Source organism: Pocillopora verrucosa, chromosome 3, assembly GCF_036669915.1.
Source record: "Pocillopora verrucosa isolate sample1 chromosome 3, ASM3666991v2, whole genome shotgun sequence".
NCBI lineage: Eukaryota > Metazoa > Cnidaria > Anthozoa > Scleractinia > Pocilloporidae > Pocillopora > Pocillopora verrucosa.
This window is the reverse complement of record NC_089314.1, coordinates 6979474-7000272: the sequence shown is the minus strand read 5'-3', so window position 1 is coordinate 7000272 and position 20799 is coordinate 6979474. Positions and strand designations below refer to the sequence as shown.

The 20799-nt window shown below is 37.3% G+C and overlaps 1 protein-coding gene across 2 annotated transcripts; it reads right to left on the bottom strand.

Moving 5' to 3' along the window:
• Positions 1–7713: 7713 nt before the first annotated feature.
• On the bottom strand, positions 7714–19662 carry LOC131782749 (guanylate-binding protein 6-like). Of its 2 annotated transcripts, none has more exons than XM_059099487.2 (14): positions 19450–19662; positions 17903–17975; positions 17351–17446; positions 16765–16900; positions 15960–16106; positions 14817–14974; positions 14302–14474; positions 13584–13761; positions 12883–13144; positions 12396–12691; positions 11477–11731; positions 10833–10955; positions 10562–10609; positions 7714–10220 (listed from the first exon to the last, which is right to left on the bottom strand). In XM_059099487.2, exons 2-14 carry the CDS (start codon positions 17906–17908, stop codon positions 9516–9518), a joined length of 2583 nt encoding a protein of 860 aa, XP_058955470.2. In that variant the 5' UTR covers positions 17909–17975; positions 19450–19662; the 3' UTR covers positions 7714–9515. The 2 variants fall into 2 exon arrangements, with proteins under 2 accessions (XP_058955470.2, XP_058955471.2); XM_059099488.2 differs by having other exon boundaries at positions 15960–16103.
• Between the last annotated feature and the right edge of the window lie 1137 nt (positions 19663–20799).

Here is a 20799-nt window from a genome sequence, read left to right as displayed (position 1 = left end):
TTAAAACTTGACAAGGTCAAGAGAACGTGGTACGGGAAGTGGGAGACTCTGACCCCACTGTCCCCCCCGCACACGAGACGGAAAGCAAACGAGGTACCAATTGCCAAAGATCAGGTCGGCTAACAGCAATATGTCTCATTTCTGTATGCTGTTTTCGTCTCGCATACTTATATAGACGCGGGCAAGAGCAGAATCTTGTTAGGCTCGACATACGGCTTCTGTTCAAACATAATGAGCCCTCAATCGTACTAGCGACTGCTCAGGACCTAGGATGACGGCTAAAGAAACTAAAGCAAACAAACATGTCGTGGTATACCGATTTTAGCAGCTGCTTTCTTTTCACCAAATATTTTTTTTTCTTATTTTTTATTTGAACCCCCTGAAAGCCTACAGATCATTTTTGAAGATAAAGAAATTCTAAAAATCATTTTTAATAACTTACATCTGAACAATCTGGATCTCTATATGTGGCAATAACTTGTCGTGATGTCTCAAGAATTTTTTAAACAACATTGAGATCACGAAGCAACGTTTCCACGGAGATAAGGCGTCATAATGCCAGTGAAACAGCCTGGAAGATATGCCTTTAGAAAACTATCTTCCTCAGTGAACCTCGCGCAACAATTTCCTTTGCCGATGTTGTTGATCACCTCGAATTAATTTCATCTAGTCGTTGTGTCTGGGAAATTTTAAGCGCTAGATTAAGAAGATTTTGCTATCAGTTTATGTGGGTCAAGGAGCGTAAAATTTTAGCCCCAGTGCTGAATTTCCTAAAGAGGTGGCTTTCTGACGTTGTCACTTCATTTCTTTCACTCTTCCTATGACGAGAAATTTAATTGGAATGAGATGACGACGCAGCAACCAAAACCGGCTGAATTGGAGGTTGGGGTTGCAACATTTTGAGTTACACATTATTTCAGTCGGTATTTTTAAGTTGTGTTGTTTCGTTTGTGCTTGTAGAGATATTCCTGGTGTTCCTTCACTAAGACTTCTAATCATCAAAAAGCGCTTTTTTAGGCTTTCCTGCGACATCTTTGGGGAAATCAATACTTTCATACTCTTTCTTGAGTTACTATTCAACAATTTCCACTCCTTACCAAGTAAGCAGTTTTAGTAAGCCTTTTTTGTTAAAACCATTGGGTAGAATCAGAATGTTGAGTGAGCAGAAATATTTATTCATTTGCGTACTTTAGGAGCTCAGGATCGGTGAATGCCTATCGATTTATGTGAGGCCAAGTTATGTTAGATTGATATAAGAACTTGCTTATCATGATCAGTTACGCTCTCTATTACCGAATTAGGATCATTTAACTTTCGACATACAAATTTGTATTTGTCTTTAACCTTTTAGATTCAGGCTCTGGCTCTCCAACAGGGTGAGCTTCAATGGCCAGTTTTTTTGGTTGATTTTAACAATTATATAAAAACTCTAAGTCTGGCAAGACGTACAGTCTTTAGACTCTTTGACTCTTCGCTGTCTTCTAAATTGCGAAACTGATCATGAACAACGACTTAAGACTATCGTCAGAACAGATGACTCAATTTTAAGTAACAGTTTAGAGAAGAGTTCATGCTTTGAAATCGCGACATGTTATCCGTTTAGGCAACAGCCCATTGACACAGCACCACAGATATTTGCGCTTGTTATTCGTTTCTTGCCGCAAATAATACTACATTAAGTGGTAGAAGTTCACTCGGTTGATCTTTCCTGTGGTCACTTGGCGTACTTGGTTGAGTTTGGTCCCATGGGTTGAAAATAATGCTCTCAGGTGATAATAAGTAGGGTAATTTAGTATTATCAACTAAGTTGATAACGTAAAAGTACTTAGTAAAGGTTTATTGAACGTTTTTAGCCGGTACATATTACCAACAACGGAGAATTACTTTCCTCAGATATCTCAGTCAAACCCGACAGCTATATATAATACCGCATGCATGTGCATGATACTGTGTTGATAAGGACTACTTTGAGAAAGCCTCAATGGATTTTTCTGAGGAAAATATGTCATGAAAATTTGTTTGAATAGATCTCCGATTTTTCTTACTCTATGGCAAATAAAATACTCATCAGTCCAAGGAGAATTTCTCTTTTTTCTATGACGTAAAAAGACAGTTAATAACAAGATATCGGCAGGTCAGAGTCATCCGAGATCAACATCGTGATCACGAATCGATGTAAATCGGTTAAGAGATTTGTTGCGCTTGACTGAAAGGAAGCTGCTTAGGAAAATGTAACCAGGATGAAATTACTGATCAGCAGCATACGTTTTATATTTGCACTGTTTTAATTACTGTATAGAGGTTAGTCGAGAAATTTGATAAAATTTCAGTGCTTTAAGGCCTAATCGAAAAGCTATGGTTTCTAAGGGTACATGTGTATGAAACTAAGTTACATTGCCGGTTTTTTATTTATTTTTTGCACACTTGTGGAAAATTCGTGGATGGTATAGCGCGGCGTTTCGTCTCGGCAAAGAGACTCATGAGATACCTTTCGTAGATTGAAATCGAACTCGCCGAGCATCGCGCACAAAGTCCGGTCCGCGAAGTCAAGATATTAGCAGTCTGGCCCTCTCTCGCAGAAGGTTCCCAATCACTCGTTCACGAGTGACAAGATATACAATAAAAAAATTGTCAAATACCTGTGAACACTTCGTGGCTGGTATGACGCGGCGTTTCGTTTCGGCCAAAAGACTACTAAAGATACCTTTCGTAAATTAAATTTTTTTTATAGAGAAATAATCGAACCTGATTAAACTTTTAGGATATATTTTATTTCTACCACAGAGTAACCATATCATCGAACGGGAATTGTTTCATCCTTGCTAATAATACATCAATCATCGATCAGGCGAAGTTGTGAAAAAGTTGAAAATTTTTTTGAGCAAGTTGAGAAAAATATTTGGGGGCCACGGTTTTAACTAAAAACCGTGGCCCCCAAATATTTTTCTCACCTTACCCGAGAAATTTTCAAATTTCTCACGACTTCGCCTGTTCCTGTTCGTATGTTCGGAGAAGCCTTCATGGTCATTGGCCCCTGTAAAACTCCCTGAAGAAGTCTACGACAGGTTGACGAAACGCATCGGAGAATAAAGAAGTTTTACAGCTATTGTTCGGAGAGTGCTTCTTACTAGTTTAGTATTAAAAAATTAAAAATAGATTATTTAAAAATATCTCTTAAAAATAGGTAAAAAAACTAATTAAACAAAATTTAAAAAAATAATAATTAAAAAACTGTTGAAAGAAAATTAAAAAATAACTTTAAAAAATATTTAAGAAACATAATTAAAAATAATTAAAAAATAATTTTAAATATTGTTAAAAGAAAATTAAAAAATAATTAAAAAATAATTTTAAATATTGTTAAAAGAAAATTAAAAAATAATTAAAAAAAAATTAAGAAAAATAATTTAAAAATAATTTGAATAATTAGCACTAGCTTAGCAAAGACCTTCGATCTATTAGGCGGGTCCGAAGACTTTTCCAATGCGACTTTGAATTGTCCTCTCATGGCGTACTAACTTCCCGACCTCGCCATCCTTCCAGAGAACAAGACGTTTAGATAGCACTTCTTGATGGTGTTTGGCCTCAGACTTTAGGGCTTGGCTTTTGAAATGCGACAGAGAGGAGTACAAAGGCGGCTTTCAGTGACGTGCTGGTTGTCAGGGCTGTTATTCCACTCATTGATATGCAGGCTAATTTGATAAATAAAATCCCTTCCTACTCTGTCGTATGGCACAAGGAATACATTCTTTCTCCAAGCTATGATCTCGTCATAGGCCTCAATTATATCTGATGTTGATTAAAAAATTGCAGTGCCATCGTTTAGTTTCCTCCTAATTATAAATGGTTTGTTTACAGTGTTATACTCTGGAAGGCATCTAAGCATAGCATTTTTCTCGTTTCACTCTGTCTTCTCATCCCATGGGAAGTTATGAGTATTACTAGTCATATGTAAATCTTCGCGATTGAATAAATCCGTGGTGTGCAATTCTAAATTCGCTCCCGTGTAACCATTCAAAGAAACAAAAGTTTCTTGGGAAGAATTGGTTACATGTGTCTCGGGTTAATAAGTCATTGCTATATTATCTAAGTTCTGATCGTCGCTTTGTCGAGTCTTGCCGCTTGATCGCGTAAGTTCTGAATTGAGAATCCAAAGCCATCGTAGCCTTTCGCGTCTCATAACTCTTTCCTAATTTTAATATAGCCTTTTCTCCTACCACTGCTATCAAGCGGAGGCTGGTCCATCTGTGTCATGGCCACTGCTTCTCGTTTGCATCACAATAAGTCGGCATTCATTTGGTCTATCCATTTTTGTCTGGGTTTTGATTGTCTTCGATCCGCCACGCCGCTGGTTAATTATTTTCGTGGATTGCGACCATTCACTTTGAAAAACAGTTTTGCAGGTTTTGGCCTCGTCGCTTGCTCCTGTTACTACTGTTCCCCAAAATGTGCTCTATTCTTATCCCTTTTACTCGCTGTTTTTAGGCTGTTTACGGGCAGCTTGCAAACTTGCTTCTCGTCCGCCATCTGCTGCCATCTCTGTCGCCATTTTTTATTTAAGAATTTCTTTATTGAAAAAAATGATTGAAAAGATTATTTAAAAAACTAAAAAATAATTATAATCGTTCAGCAAATTATTTTAAAAAAATCAAAAAAATTATTTTAAACATTATTTGAAAATTGTTTTAAAAAATTGTTTAAAAAATTTGTTTAAAAAAATCCATTAAAAAATTTAAAAAATAATTAAAAAATTTTTTAAAAATTTTTTAAAAAGTTATTAAAAAACTAATAAAAAATTTAAAATTTTCAATATCAAATTAATCAGTACTCAGCTAGGTGAGTATCTTTTATCCAAGACATGTAAGGAAAGTTTTAATCCTTTGTCGAAGATATGTAGATTGTAATGGCGCACAAATAACTAACCTGTGAACTATCAGGGAACAATGCAGCGATTTCTAACATGAGAGGCTACGTTCCATAAAACATTGGTTTAATTTCAGATATGTTTATTGGCTAGACAATCCCGCTGCGAATATTGTGATTTTTTTTTTTAATGGAATATAAAGAGAGCATCTCCAAGGTCACATCTGATAACAAGTTCCACTTAATTGAAGTCATGTCTATGCTCTGCAGTGATAAACATGCAAATTCTCCTTGCAACTCAAATACATTATCCAGTAAATAGAAGATGAGAATAAAGAAACACTTTCTCGCCTGGAAGATTTCATCTCGATATAACCTCAAATTCTTTCAACGTTTCTTGAAGGAAATGTATGCCTGACTTAAGGGAGAATAATTAATTAGATCTTAGAAGTGAAATGAGCTATATAAGGAGATGATGCCACCCATCCAATTTACCTCTGCACAGAGAGCCACAGCCGCACGTTCACGTTTATTTATTGCTTCAAGTCAAGATACTGAAGGAAGATAGTTCTTTCAAGAGCAGTAAGTCGTACTGTCTTCGTTTTTACATCTTAAAATTTAGTAAATCGCACAACTACCTCCCTATTTTAGATTTTGTCTTGTATAATCGTACAATTCTGAGGCAATTTAAAAAATTCGTTTTGGTGTGGGTGTGATTAACTTTGCTTCATAACTTCTTTAGATTTAGTTACCTCTTATAGGTCATGAAATCGAAGAAATTAGAATGAAAACGTTTGCAGATTAACGCATTGCTTTAAGTATATGAACAGAGTACGGATTAAAAAAAGCGCACATGTGAGTTTTTCCCTTATTTTAATTTTTATTAAAGATTTTGCCTGATAAACATTACATAATGGACAAGAAAAGTTTGCTCATCTTCATTTTCATCAGCTCTGGTAAGTAGATTAATGTCTCCAAAAGAACTAACGATTTAGTTGAATTTATCCAGCTTTTAATAGAGATGCCAGAACGATTGGAAAGAATTCATTACATTATCTCTATGAGAATATCTGCTCCATTTTTGAAAAACAAGTCGAGAGAACCATTAGATGGTTTTATTCATTTTGACATCATTGTTAAATTTTTTGCATCACAGCGAACACTCAATTTCCCTTGCGTGCTGATTCTTTGGGCCTGTTGGTGAAGGGAGAGTGGAGCCAATATAAACTTCTCCTTGCGAGGCCAATTTTTCCTCCGGTTTATCGTCAATAAATAACTAAATATGGATAGCTAATGCATATCGTTGATCGACTTACAATATTCACCACGGTAATTGGACTGAGTGGAGTCCAATTCTGTCTGTAATCATAGGAGTTATTGAGAAAATCGGACGACCGCGAAGCGGGAGTCCGATTTGTTACTTACGAGTTAGCCTGGCAAAATACGAGACAACAGCGCACGCATGTGACGTGTTCTCTCCACTTACACAGGCATGACGTGTTAACTGTCTCTTTCACTGTCCCATTACACTGTCCAATTATAAGCATGAGGCGTACACTGTCCTACTGGTGTTAACCAATCGCGTTCGAGAATTTTGTTATAGTTTTGATTAAACAGAAATTAAGAGATCTCTTTTGAATAGAAGCGTGTTTTGTTCTGAATCACTACCGTTACACGTCACTACCAAGTGTCGGAGAATTTGTGTTTCGTGCATAACACATCAGATAACAAGTATAAACATTATATCAAGAGAGACAATTTTTTAGTTTAAGAGACGGTCATTTGTTATCAAAAGCTAGAAACACTGCCTTTTGGGACATTCGTCGGTTTGCATGATCGACGCAATATCAGTGCTTAGCAACAACCAATCACAGTGTAGAGAATGTAGTGTGAGAGAGTGATTTCGTGGCAAGTTATGCAGAGTATCTCTTTACACACCCGTTGTTACTGAGTGAATACGAGAGTGGAATTAAACAGTTGAGCTCAATCGAGGCTATTGATTAAGTCTAGTTCGTTAGGATTCTAAACGGGGTAAAGTTTACGAAACAATCTCTAATAGATATCAGTACCGTGGTGAATCCACTTTCACAACCTATGGAAGAACATCATGGACAATTCTATGTCCTAAATCAAGAATCATGCCGATATGAAGAGGGAAGGGGGAATTTATAAAATAAAGCGTTCATTGATAGCCTAAATCCTTAGACATGGCTATTAGATTGTTTACGATATTTCAGAAACTAAATATTTTCTTCCTTTTTACGTTTTCTTCAGTCTTGGTGCAAGCCAAGGATGTCTGTCGTCTGCCACCAGAAAAGGGTCCATGCAAGGCACGTGAGCCCCGCTACTATTTTGACGCGATGGTTGGGGAGTGCCGAATGTTCATTTATGGAGGGTGCGGCGGGAATGAAAACAGATTCATGACTAAACGAGATTGCGGGAACAAGTGTTACCGCCGGACATAATTAAGGTAGGCAACAAGTTTACAGCGGAAACATTGAAGATTTCAGTCTAATGCTGACTATCACATCAAATTATTTGTGTATAAAAAAGGCAAGGGAGTAGGCAGGGGTGGGGGGGGGAAGGTAAGGATAGGTTTTGGTTTTTTTAGTGGGGAATTAAATTTGGGAATATTTCTTCTCCTCCTTTGTTTTTAATCTACTGTTTGAATGTAAAATCTCATAATTAATCATCGGCAAAAGTTTCAGTCACCTTGAGGCGAAAAATTAATTGCTCGTACAAAGCACAGCGTTTACCTCTTCTATAATAAAATTCCAGTGATAACTTTACACTCAAGATAAGGAAGGCTAGTTTGGTCGGTGCTTGATATATTTTTATGAACATAGGCCGATGAAGGGTGTGTGACTTACATGAATCTTATATTAAAAACGGCTTCACAATCTTACGGAATTATTGTTTTCTTCATTTTTACAGGATACGGCTTTAGCTTAGTCTCAAGATACAACAGAGTATCACTTCAAGACACAGCATATATCCTTTTCGTGTTGTCTCAAACATTTTGGGAATGATAAAATACTAGAAGTAAGAGTTAGTCAATAAAAAATAAATCAAAATGTAATCCTCACTGTGATTTTACTGACTCAAGTTTAGTTGCCACTGCGAAGTTTCCCACAATTTCAAAATGTGCCATTTAAGTTTCGCTGTTACACAATTGAAGCCGATGCAAAAGGGGCGATGTTTTAAAGATGAGAGCCTTCCCCCCACAGATGACAGTAAAAGGTTTAAATAATCGTATATATATCAACTATGCCTACGGTTAAGTGGTTATTAGTAAAATTATCAAAAACATTTTTAAAAAAAATTTTGAAGACGTTTGCACGTTTCGTTTCATGGTAGCAAATACGGTGTTCGTCATCACATGATAAGGCAGTCAACTTTCGACAAAGAATCAGCAAAACCAGCGCTACCGTTGGCGACTGCTTCGGCATCAGGCCTCGCTGGAGGATAAAGGGCTATTAGTTTCCCAGCCGCAGGACGAACGTTTACCATACCACAAAGGACCATCTTCACAATAGATTCTTGCTCTTCTTCGTTCTTTTACATTATTTTCCTTAGATCGCCAACCACCTTAAGCTATATAAAAAAAAAAGCAAGGCAGTAGGCAGGAGAGGGGGGAGGGATTAAGATAGGTCTTTTTATAAAGGAATGAAATTTGAGAACACAAATTCTTCTCCTTAGTTTTTAATCTACTATTTAAATATAAAATGTCAGATTTAATTCTTTTCGATTTCCATGACAATTTCTCTCTTTAACACCACTTGTTCCAAACTGACAACCAAAAATCACTGTTTTATACAGTGTTTTCGTTGTAATAGCTGTTTTTCAGCTGCTATATTGTTGTTGCGGTGGCGAAAGAAATCCTACTTCAAACGCTAGCCATTGATTCGCTCGCAAATTTTCAGCGTATCCAAATGTTGCGACATCCAAAGCTCGGATTTGATTGGCTATCTGAGAGTTTCTTTGATTATTGACCAATCAGAATATCTGGTTTGTTACTTTTTTTTGCACTGAATTAGCCCTCTTCTGCACTGAATCACCTGAAAACTGCATTTATCTTGACCAATCAGAACTGAGTTATTTTATATTTTATAATAACGATATATTCTCATGAACATGGTCCTGTTAACGGTGTTCGACTTACATGAATCTTACATTAGAAAGAGGCTTCATAATTTTCACGAAATAAATTGTTTTCTTCATTTTCACAGGATACGGTTATAGCTTAGTCTCAAGAGAAAACAGAGTATCAATGCAAGACACAGCGTATATCCTTTTCTTGTTGTCTGAAATATTTTGCGAATGATAAAGTGCTAGAAACAAGAGTTAGCCGATAAAAAATAAATCAAAACCAACTGTAGTTGCCATAGCGAAGTTTCCCACAATTGCAAACTGTGCCATTTAAGTTTCGCTGTTATACAATTGAAGCTAATGAACCATTGCGACGGAAAAGGGGCCATGTTTTACAGATGAGAGCCTTCTCACAGACATGCCAGTAAAAGGTTTAGATAAGCTTTTATACATCAGTTATGCCTTCGGTTAAGTGGTGATTACTAAAATGATCAAAAACATTTTTCTATAAAATTGAAGACGTTTACACTTTTCATGTCCGGTAGCAACTGCGGTGTTCTTCATCACATGATAAGGCAGTCAACTTTCAACAAAGCATCAGCAAAACCAGCGATACCATTGGCGACTGGCTCAGCATAAGGCCACGCTGGAGGATAAAGGGCTATTAATTTCCCAACCGCAGGACCAACGGTTGCTACACCCCGAAGGACCATCTTCACAAAAGATTCTCCCTCTTCTTCGTTCTTTTCCATTCTTTTCCTTAGATCGCCAACCATTTGAGCCCTCGAGGCCATCATCTGAGGAAACTCCTCCAGTTTCTTGGCACATTCGTCATCTTTCGTCTCGGTGCAAAAATCTTCTTTTTTTCTTAAAAGGTTGTCGTGTTGAAGAATATCCATCTTCTTCAGGAGTTCATTTTCCTCTTCTGATTGCCTTCGTCTTAGCTCCTCCAAGGACTCTTCGATCTCTCCCTGAGGACGTTCTTTCATTCGTTCACGAAGCTCTATTTTCTCCCTTTGGTGTTTGGCGATCATTTCTGATAACCTTTTCATCATCTTCATATGTTCCTCGTTTTTCTTTTGCATTTCCAGTAACCGCTCCTCTAGGACATGTTTCTCTCGGACGAAAGCATCTCGTTTCAGCTCAGCCTCCCCTAAGTCTGCCTCCCTCATATTCTGTAATTGCCCTTGCTCCAGTTCCATCTCATTTCTCATTTCCTCTTGCATTCCAGCTCTTTCTTCTTCTGATCTGGTAATCAGCATTATCATCTTAGCAAACAGAAAAAGACGATCTTACTGCTAAGTGTGCTAACGACGAAAGTTAAGGTAAAAATCTCAAACATGGTCACTCCTTGGTGACCAATCCTAATATGTGCAGCGCTGATCAAGGACTTTATTTTCGGAGAAAGAATGGATGCATTATAATATTTTCCAACTACGAAAGAGGGGATGGTGAAGCCAGTACTTTGAAAGTCAGTTCTTTTGCATTTCGTAATAAAATTACTCAAAATTGTAACTATTTGTTATTTTTCTCCCTTTAAATAACAACATATTTATAACGTATTAGGTAAACAATGATATATTAAAACTAAGCTAAAAAGACGGTATACCTCCTTCTCTTGTTCTTGATTTTCTTGCTCTAAGCGAATCCGCTCTTCCTGAAGAAAAAAACGTAACAGAAACAAAGTTTAGTTTGTCGCAGTCAACCGTAAGGTTAGTTTTATAGGAGCACGCACAACTCACCGCCCAGTCTCAAGTAACAACTGTTAGGCTTTGCATTTCTATCGGGTTTTATTCAGTCCATCGGAGTATTTCGACCCTTCTTAAACGCTAGTCCCACCGTACTGACTTTTCTGCAATATTATCATCCCACTAACTTACCTCAAGTCTTCTCCTTTCCCTCTCCATGTAAGCTTTGGCTGCCAGCTCTTTCGCTGCACGTTCGTCGAAATCTTTTAGCTGCCTTAGGACACTAATGTATTGCTTTGTTTCCGCTGCTATTTTCTAGAAGGGAATTAGTAAAATAGCAGAAGAGCATCGATTAGTTAAGATGCGCACATCCCCTGTAACGTTCAGCTCCCATCCGGAAATAAGAAACCTCTTAAATGTCGAAGAACAATTTGGCATATAACATAACACAGCATGAACTTGTATTTCAATGAAAAACCATACACTTTTGATCAGATCAGGTCCAAAACATTTTCTGCAAGTTCCAAAAAAATTTGGAAGTGCCAAACAGTATTCGTTTTTTAAAAAGCAGCCCATACTAACGTTATGATGATTTGTCAATCTCGGTCTTTTTAAGTGGCCTTGGTGTAAAGCAGACTTTGGTAGCTGTTCACCAACAAGCATTCCATTAAAATGAATAAATTTCAACATTCGTTTGAAAAATGTTTTTTTTACTTTGCAGTCGGTACAATATCCGTCAATTTGGCTCTTCTTTGAAGTGGAGAAAATGCCCTTATTTCCATTCAGGATATGAATCTGCATCAACAAACTAATCATTGGAAATAATGTTTTCTTACGGGATGAAAATCGGCAAACGCATCAGCAATGGCATCTTTAGCACCCTTTGCTTTTGCATCGTAGTCGTCTTTGATATGTCGGTAAACTCTCAGGATGTCATCAAATGACAATTTCGAACCATCTCTTCCCTGCAGCTGCTCGATGACTGGATCTAAGTGTTTTGCTTTTAGTTTCAACAGAAGATTTTCACATAACTGTTTCGTTAATTTTGAATTATTCGTCTGCCACACTTTCAGCTGTCGGCTGAAGGACGTCTGAAATTACATCGCATGAAGAAAAAATAAAACAATTAAAAATTAAGTTTAAAGGTAGAGAATGCACACCTCTAAAGCAACCCAATATATATTACAATGCGAGGGAAATCGTTACATTGTTTAAAAAGACTGACTCCTGGAATAAGTTCATTACTGGCTTAACCCTACAGTTTCCAAGATCTCATTAGTAATTCTCCTTACTATCTCTATCACACAATTCTTCTGATATCAATTTGGAAAATTTGGCATTGCATTGAGCAATAATTCCCTAATTGATATTTTACTTTATTCTCATCGCTTGTCTGCTTGATAATATATTGATATTGTAAGGAGAAATTATCTCCTTGTGACTCATGGGAGGTGAAGGCTTAACAAGATTTCTCAGCAAAGTTGGCTTACATTACCCTCACAGCAAGTCACTGCAGCCAAGTTCAGGTGACTTTTGTGTAAATTACCTAAATACCACACTTCTCCCGTAAGGTTACAATTTTCCCCTTGCGAGGAAACTGCTCAATGAACTTGAGACAGAAGAGTCAAGTGATATTGGCCTGCCCCCCCCCCACCCCCCCCAAGCATTGACTTGGATAAGTGAGCTACTGAGGCTAATTATAAATTCGTCTTAGGCCTGTATCTTATAGTCATAGTTACAGCTGAGGAGCTTCACCTTAAGTTGCCTCAGTTGCTTCTCTACAGTATTTGTTGAAATGCCGATCATCTCCCTCAAGAGCAGTTCTTCAGTTTCCTCCAGTGCGGAGTTGTGATAGGCACGTATTTCGTCATTATCACATGGCAATACTTCAGACAGTTGTAAGGTCATAAGTTCGTCATATTTCTGCTCGCAGGCTTTTTTGGTTTCAAAACATTTTGTTTCTACAAACAGGTCCCAAGCACATTGTACATTTGGCACAAAGCCAGGGGTGTTGATTGCATCAACGTACTGGGTTATCAAAGCGGCTAGACCTACGACAAAACAAGCCTTGGTTTGTCAATAAGTACTTTCATTGCTGTTCCCTTCATTTGGCAACTATTAGAGTTTTCATTCATGAATCCAATATGACCCCAACTTATTCCATTCACTGTTTTTAATGAGACACGTTATTATTGTTAAACATTTCTAAAGCAAAGAAACAAAGGCGTATAAAAACACGTACCTTCCCCAGTAACGAGCTCTCCTTCTGTGTAACTGTGTTTTGGGACCAGTATGGACTTAATCAAGTATTTAAAGTCCTCCAATTGGCGCAAAAATTTTGCCTGTAACTGATCCTTATTCTTGCAGATAGTTCTCATTATCTCTTCATCAGCTGTAGGAAGAGGTAGGGAAAACGCTTCAAAACCAGGAAAGAATCCTAAGATGCCCTCAGCCACCTTCTGACTCTTCTGACTCTCACTTCCGGAATCCTCCTGACGGAAAACCTGTGTGAAGCAATTATCAATTAACAATCTATCAAACTAATTACATTCTAGGAAAGTAATATTCACCACAAAGTTAATCATACGAGTACCAATCTCCACCCATCGGATGCTGTGGTGACAATATTTTGGGGAATTGAACTATTCTCGTCCATTGTTAACAATATGTAGATACCAGAAATGAGTAACATCCTCCATGAGAGACCAAAATCGATAAATGCATAAGTCAAAATGGCCATTAACACCTGTACTCGGAAAATGAGTAATGAAACAAACTAAATTTGTATATCAAGTAGTGAGAAAAATCAGTGCTTTTCAAAGAACTCAAGTTAAAAAAACGAATTTTTCGATAACTACCCAAGTAAGTTGACAATTCTGAACCCGAAGTTCAATCGATAGTTAAATCTATATCGTGATAATATTAAACGGTTTGAATTCTAACCTTTTTCAAAAAGTAATCCTTTATGTCCTTACAATCTTCTGGCACAGCTTGCGTTACATCCCTCAGCAACCAAATAAAGAAAGGAAACGTTCTGTGAAAGAATTCTGTCTCGTTTTGGTGAACAGTCGCTCCCCTGTCGGATCGTGCGTGAATTCGTCCAGAAAGCTTTGAAATAAAGCTAAAGAGCAATTAAGGAAATCTCAACTTTAATATCATTTATATATAATAAGAATACTAACGTTTAAAATAAAGTACACCTTCTCTGCCCCTCGTTGAGAGATAATGATATAGCACAACACATTTCAGTGTCTTATGACCAAACGCAGAATAATAATGCGGCAATCTGAACAAAGGAGCAAGGAGCTAATGAGAACTCAAAGTTAGAACAAGCAAACAGCATGAAGCGCGATAAAGAAACGGGTGACCCAGTCGTGACGGGTTTTGGTTTTGAATCTGATCGGTTGAGATTTTGGCACGGTTCTTTTGGAACAATCACAGACAGTAGTATAGCAAGAACCATGCATTTCCATTTTCAACACTTATTGAATACTGCTCTATTGCTATCAGTAATCTTACATCACGTACCAGGATTTTTGTCCTAGAAGCGAAATAGAAGTTTTTGAACGCAAGAAAAAAAAAACAAAGAATGCACAGAGCGCGTATTATTGGCAACACCTGTAGTAATAAGACAATTGAAAGTTTGATATAGCAAGGATACTCGAGACCCTCGAGATCACGCCTTGTGGGGACACCGCTTGAGTTATAAATGAGCACGGAGGCCAAAAGAACGGTTAAAGTAAATATCTGATTATCGTCACGGCCTACACCGGAGGCAGCGTCAATCCCTTCTGAATCCAACAGCACTACTGTAATCTCCCTGCCCCTTGCGTCCTAGATCATAAAAATTCCAAAAAGCTTCAGGATGCGGCAAAGAAAATCATTAGCTATGTTACGACGTGCAAGCTAGCGCAACCGCCTTTTGGTGTCAGACATGCATCAAGAGCGAGGCTTCACAGCTGAGTATGGGGTTAAGGAGAAGGAGGACGATCAATTGGATAAAAATTCAGCTGCCCTTGATAGGGTGGTGTAATCCACTTCAAGAGGTTCCTTGTTTTGGCACACAGTCTAGGTTTCACAAGCAGAATAATCTTAACATTGCAACCTAAGTACATGTATAGTTAATTTTATAAGGAAGATTCACTCAATTACCAAAGCCAAGGTTATGACTCATACCTTATATTTCTCAGGCACGATCCACATCCAGATTCCCATGGTCTCCGCCACCATTTTGTGCCCAAGTGGGAATACCTCTGGCTGATCAAAGATTTGGCTTAAAATGTAAGACTTTCCTTTTCTGTACGGACCAGCGATGGACACGGTGCAGACTGGGCCTGTTGTACCATAACAGAGGGCAAGGACTGATTAATTTTATGATTGAAAAAAAACTTGGTAGTGTAAACCACAAAATACCACATTAGCCGGTATTAATTTATCGGATTGAAAAAATAAAACAAGCATATGTCACTTATCAACCTAACTTTCACTTAAGTTAAAAAATAAATAAACTAAACAAGCAAATTGTTTATTATCATTATCATCGGTTTTATCAGTATTATCATTATCGTTTTACGTCTAATTAATGTTAAGGAAATCTAATTAAAACCTTAATGGTATTTATATATAATCAGATTACTATCGGTTAAAATAAGCACATCTTCCCTGCCCCTCGCTGAGAGTCAATGATATAGCGCAAACTAAATAAGCAAATGCTTTATTACCATTATCATCATTTTTATCATTATTATCATTATCGTTTTAGGTCTAATTGATGTTATTATTAACATTAATTTGATAATTATTTTTATTGCTACAAGGTTAGTTGCATATTCTTTTTGGTAAACAGACCAGAGAATTGTTTTGCCGTTAAAAGTTCATTATTCCATCGTCATCATCGCCATCGTCATTATCAAACTTATTATCAGCTTTTATATTCATTCATGTATGCTATATTTGTTTAATGGTCTAATTTGTTGTTCTTCTATCTTTATTCTTAAATCCTGGTAGTAAATATTTTTCACAATAGAACTTATAATCTTCGTCACAATGTTTCAAACATTTCCCCCTTTCCCCTTTTTTTTGAAAGTTTTCCTTGTTGCTAACAGGAAAATTGGACCTCCTGAAGTAAAAAACCTCTCAACCTGATTGAGAGGGGGCGGGGAGTTTCGACAGAATTAGGCCAAAGTTGTAGTCTATAGTGAGACTCGCAGCAGGACGACTTGCAGGTAACAGGCACAGCGCCCTCCCCTTTTCCTCTGGTTATTTTAAATTTTTTACATTTGAGGTATTTCTTATCTGAGATAGAGAACAGACCCGTACTTTTAATTTTCCTCAGTTCCCGAAGGCTGTCTTCAACAAAGTACAATGAAGAACGCTTCTCCTCTGTTTTAACGCATTGGCGAGTTTTAGAGTTCCACTGATAGTTATTAGGCAGACAGAGTGGGAGTGCTCCAGCTGAGTGACCTACTAACAAAAATAAAATTATTTTTGTTCCTATTTGTTTCTCTACGAGAGTGACTGCCGTAATTATTTCCAAAATTCACAGCAGAAAAAGAAACACAGTAAAATGTCGTTTTTCCACAAATGGCAGTAATGTAAGAATTCGATTGGCCAATTTGCCGTTATCGATAAGAGTACAGAGAACGCTGTTGGCGTCAACGTGTCACGCAATGGTAACGAACTGAAAGAATCGTTTCATTTGACGTCGATTTGTGGCTGTGCTTCGTGTGTCCACAAAATTTTGACCAGTGTGATCATTAATATCGCTTTCGATAAGAGTACAGAACACGCTAAACCACTGTTGACTTGTTAAACTTACTGGGGTTCGATTCCCCATGGGAACCTAGATTTTCTTGTTGTCCCACTCTCGTGAGAAGCCTAAAAATCCCTATTCGTGTCTTAATAAAGTCCTTTCAATTGGTGAAAACACGTTAGGTGAAAACCTGAACATGACCAAACATTTTGCATCTATTAAAGTTGGAAAGCTTTTTAAAAAAGTGTCAAGCTTCAACCAATATAATTAAGAATCATTTTTCAAGACCAAATAAAAAAACACTAAAGTTGTCTTCATTACGTTGCAAATTTGAGTGTTCATGATAAATGTTAATTATAATACATTACATACCTCCGTGAGCACTTTTTAAAAGGCGTGCCTCCTCTCTCTGGGGTTGTCTTTGATGAGAAGAAGAGGATGACGATGGGGCTTCTCTCGATGATAGTCTGCCATCTGGTGTCTCTTCTCCGATGTGAATCGGGAACTCCTGTCAACACAAACACAGCCACATGAGAATTATCTCTCTAAACCTCAACAGCCAGTGATAACTCAAAACTCAAAGATCGATTAAATATAGATAAATTTAAGGCGGTGATATACCTAGGATAGCCTATATACCGATATAATCCATCTACACTCTGGCTCCCTCTGTATGAGGAGTGGTGTGGTTTCAAATAAGAGTGTGGATAAGGATAGCTCTAGTGATCAATTCTGTCAACACTCCCTTGACATCAAGTTTTGCGACCAAAACCTTAGCTAGGCTGGCCATTGAAAATTTGACATTCGTTTAGGTAAATAACTTCAACACATCTTTCCAATAACAACTAACTTTGTGTCATTTAAAAAAATGCAGGGAACAACCCCAAAGATGGTAGAATGAACTTTGGCCTATAAAATAATGTGGAAGTAATACTGCATGTTCAACAGTTGTACTCACCGCTTTTCTTGACGATTTTTTATCTTCCATAAGCGAAAGTTGCATTGCCTTGGCTAAAGCTTCTTCTTCACTTTCAGTCTGGTATGCACTCCATGACTGCAGATCAAAATAGCGATAACAGATAAAGAAAAGCCGGCAAACTAACTAAATACTCACCTTTCATCAGGAAAGATGACTGTCTCGTGATTGATCAAAAATGCAATACTGCTGCAGGAGAGTTTCCGCTCATTCTTTCGCATTTTCCAATTACGATCATGTTGTCATAGTTCAAGCTATTCAAAATTATCACATATGCAACTGATAAACAACATATACGAACAATAGAAACACTATTTCCGAGGCACATCGCTAACTAATAATATTTCTTTTCGTCAGACTCAAGCGAAAGACAGCACTGGAAGAATTTGCCATCAGTGTGACATTCACCATTACAGATACAGTCTTTTGAAAAATTAGCTTGTGTCATTTGTGGCCAAAAGTGTTTGCTCCACTGCACTTATCAAGTTTAATTTTTTTCTGTGTAGACATTAATTGCAACAAATGAACGCTTACCGCCATCTTTATCTTCCCCTTTCACTTCTTTGACGAGCTTTCCTTTCGCGAACTATCTCCACTGCTTTAAACACTAAACACAAAAGAGGAGAAACGCGTCCAGTTCCCCCAAGTAAAATTGAATCGATCGAAGCGTAAGGCAAATTATGAATCTTAACGCAATCCAATTTTTTTTTTTTAATTTCACAGAACTTGATTATCAAATAGTGGGGAAGGAAAACTTGAGGTACTGATAGAGATGTAAAATACCCGGCTGAAAAGAAAATCCACAAAATCTGAGTGAAAAAGCTAGATAAAAACATCAGTCAATCGAGTAGCAGCACTTCTTAGCTTTCAACGACAGCAATCGTTATCAATTCACAGGAAAATACAAATTCTCAGAAATGTTTACCTCCTGTGATCAAAGTTAACGCTTTGTGTAACGCAGATGTACACTTATAAGCCACGCAATGGATGATCTTGTACATATAAATTTTCCTATCATCATATCTTGTATTTTCTTTCGTTATTGACGATATGCTTCTTTTACCTTTTTCTGGGTACATCAGCTGTAGGATATTTTTGTCGTTTCTGGCCACTAATTGTTGCGTTACTCTGTTTACGACGCCAAATGAATTTTTATCTCAATTAAATTGGAAATATATTTTTCCCGAATTTTTTGGCCTATACGTAAGAAAATACTGCTAACTTCAAGAAGCTTTTTGGAAACGAGAACATTTGGCAAATATGTGACCGACTCTAAGGCTGCTTCATTAACGCAGAAAGAGTCACGCTGCTAGTTTAAGAGATTAACTCTGAAAGTTCTAAGAAAAATTTTGAAAAAAATCAAAAGATAGAAAATTGTAATTTCTTTGTCTCCAACCTGTAGGATTACATATAAACATCACACTTTCAGCTTAAAGTCATTCAAGGTTCTTTCTTGTGGCACAGTCTGGTATAATATTTACCATAACGCAATAAGAAACTGCTGTTCAATCGATCTCCTGACAAACACGAACACTTGCGGCACGGCCTCGCGGATTGACAAGTTTTGAGATCAAAAGTCAGTTTTAGAGAAAATAATTCTTGAGGTGTTGTTCCAAGAACCCTGTCTTGGTATATGTGACGATTCACATATACGGAGAATACCGATCAATTCAAACAAACAAACCGCCGCTCGAAGAAATGAAGATCACCGGAAGGAAAATTGAAAGCAAAAGTAGATTCGCCATTTCTTTTACGGCGTAGGAAAGATAAGTGATAACTCAAAGTTACCTTTCAGCAACAGATTATTTACAATTATTTATTTCACTGCAGTAGGCTGGATAGTAATAAAAGTATTCCATTTCGTCTTTCTTCCCGGAATTCGTGGCTGATTCAAATACTTGTTGATAAATCAATATCAACCCCACTTTTTCTCGGTTATTTTTATCCTGTTTGACTTCTGTGGCAGAAATCTTTCACAAAAATTACTTTGTACACTTTGCTATCACTCACATCTAAGTAAACGCTTTTTTTCGGTGGAAATAAACTGAAAGACAGCTCATATTCAGGACTAGTTCCCTTACCGTGAGCCGAGCGACTGTCCAATGGTCACGGTGTTCGTGTTCCGTGGCTAGCGATACTTTGCGTCGGCAGTCAGGGACAGCTTCAAGTAGAGTCGATAAAAAGGTATTTACTTTAACTATGACTAAGTTACCGACCACCGGACAACAAACAATCCGGCAGATGTAGTTGCAACGCTCCGTATAGCTTTACAAAGTCGTATGTGAATTCCGAACTCTAAGTTTTTCTAGGAAATAAATACTTACCTCGTACCCAGTACACATCGGGCTGAGGAACGGAAGTCTTTTACTAAATCATGTCACGCAGCTCGAGTTGGTTTATGATGTTGATAAATATTAGTCTCTGTAGTCTATGCATCTCGATATTGGCATCCTTTTACCAGGACAATGTCTTGCGCTTTTTGCCAGCTAGGCTATGAAGCACTCATGCACTGTTTTGACGTGCTACAGAAAGAGGCACGTTACGGAGAGTTTTGCAACTGGATGGCTGAACACAACAAATGTAGAAGTTCGAAAGCTTTCCTCACATTTTAACGTTGGAGGTATGCATACTGCTTTCCCTAAAACTCAAATAAGAACACTCCTAGTTCATCTGAGACATTCGATTATTGCGTTGACGAAATTTGTGTAGGGTCACCACATACATCTGGATGTTATATACTTATATACCTAAAAAGCGAAAAAGGAAACACTAAATACTTGTATCGAGATATGCACTGCAGGTTTGCACAAATCATTTGCTTTTTCAAAATGATAGGCCGGTTGGGCATTGGGAAACGAATAATTGAAACGACAATGGCTTATTCTGCGTAAACTGGTAGTTTGGGGGTAACGTCTCTTTCAATGTCTATAATATTTTGTCACGAAATATTATCATGATCTGCCCCAGATTGCAGCAGTGCCAAATGTGTCAACAAACAATATGAACAAATATGGCTTCAAATACCTTGACAAGTTGAATCATCTTCCAAGAAGGACCAAAGAAACATGTTTTTCTCTTTCAGTTTTGCATTTTATTATCAATTTTCAAATTTTAATCTGCCTAAAGCATGAGTTGAAAGAAGGCTTATGATCATGACAGTTTATCAGTGGTAACCGCTGTGACAGCTTGAAGAATGTCACGCTTGTAAATATACAAAGTTAGGTGAAATTAGACATGTATATCATAGACAATGTACAGTTTACTGGCCTGAAAATAAACTTTGTGAGCATAAAAAGCCTAAATATAACTAAATAAGGCCTTTTTTTATTTACAAAAGGACTCAGGTTTTTTTTTTGACTGATCTGACGGTTATTTATTAAAGAATCATTCATTGAAGCTGCTCCAGTGCCAAAAAGTTAGTTAGCTAGTTA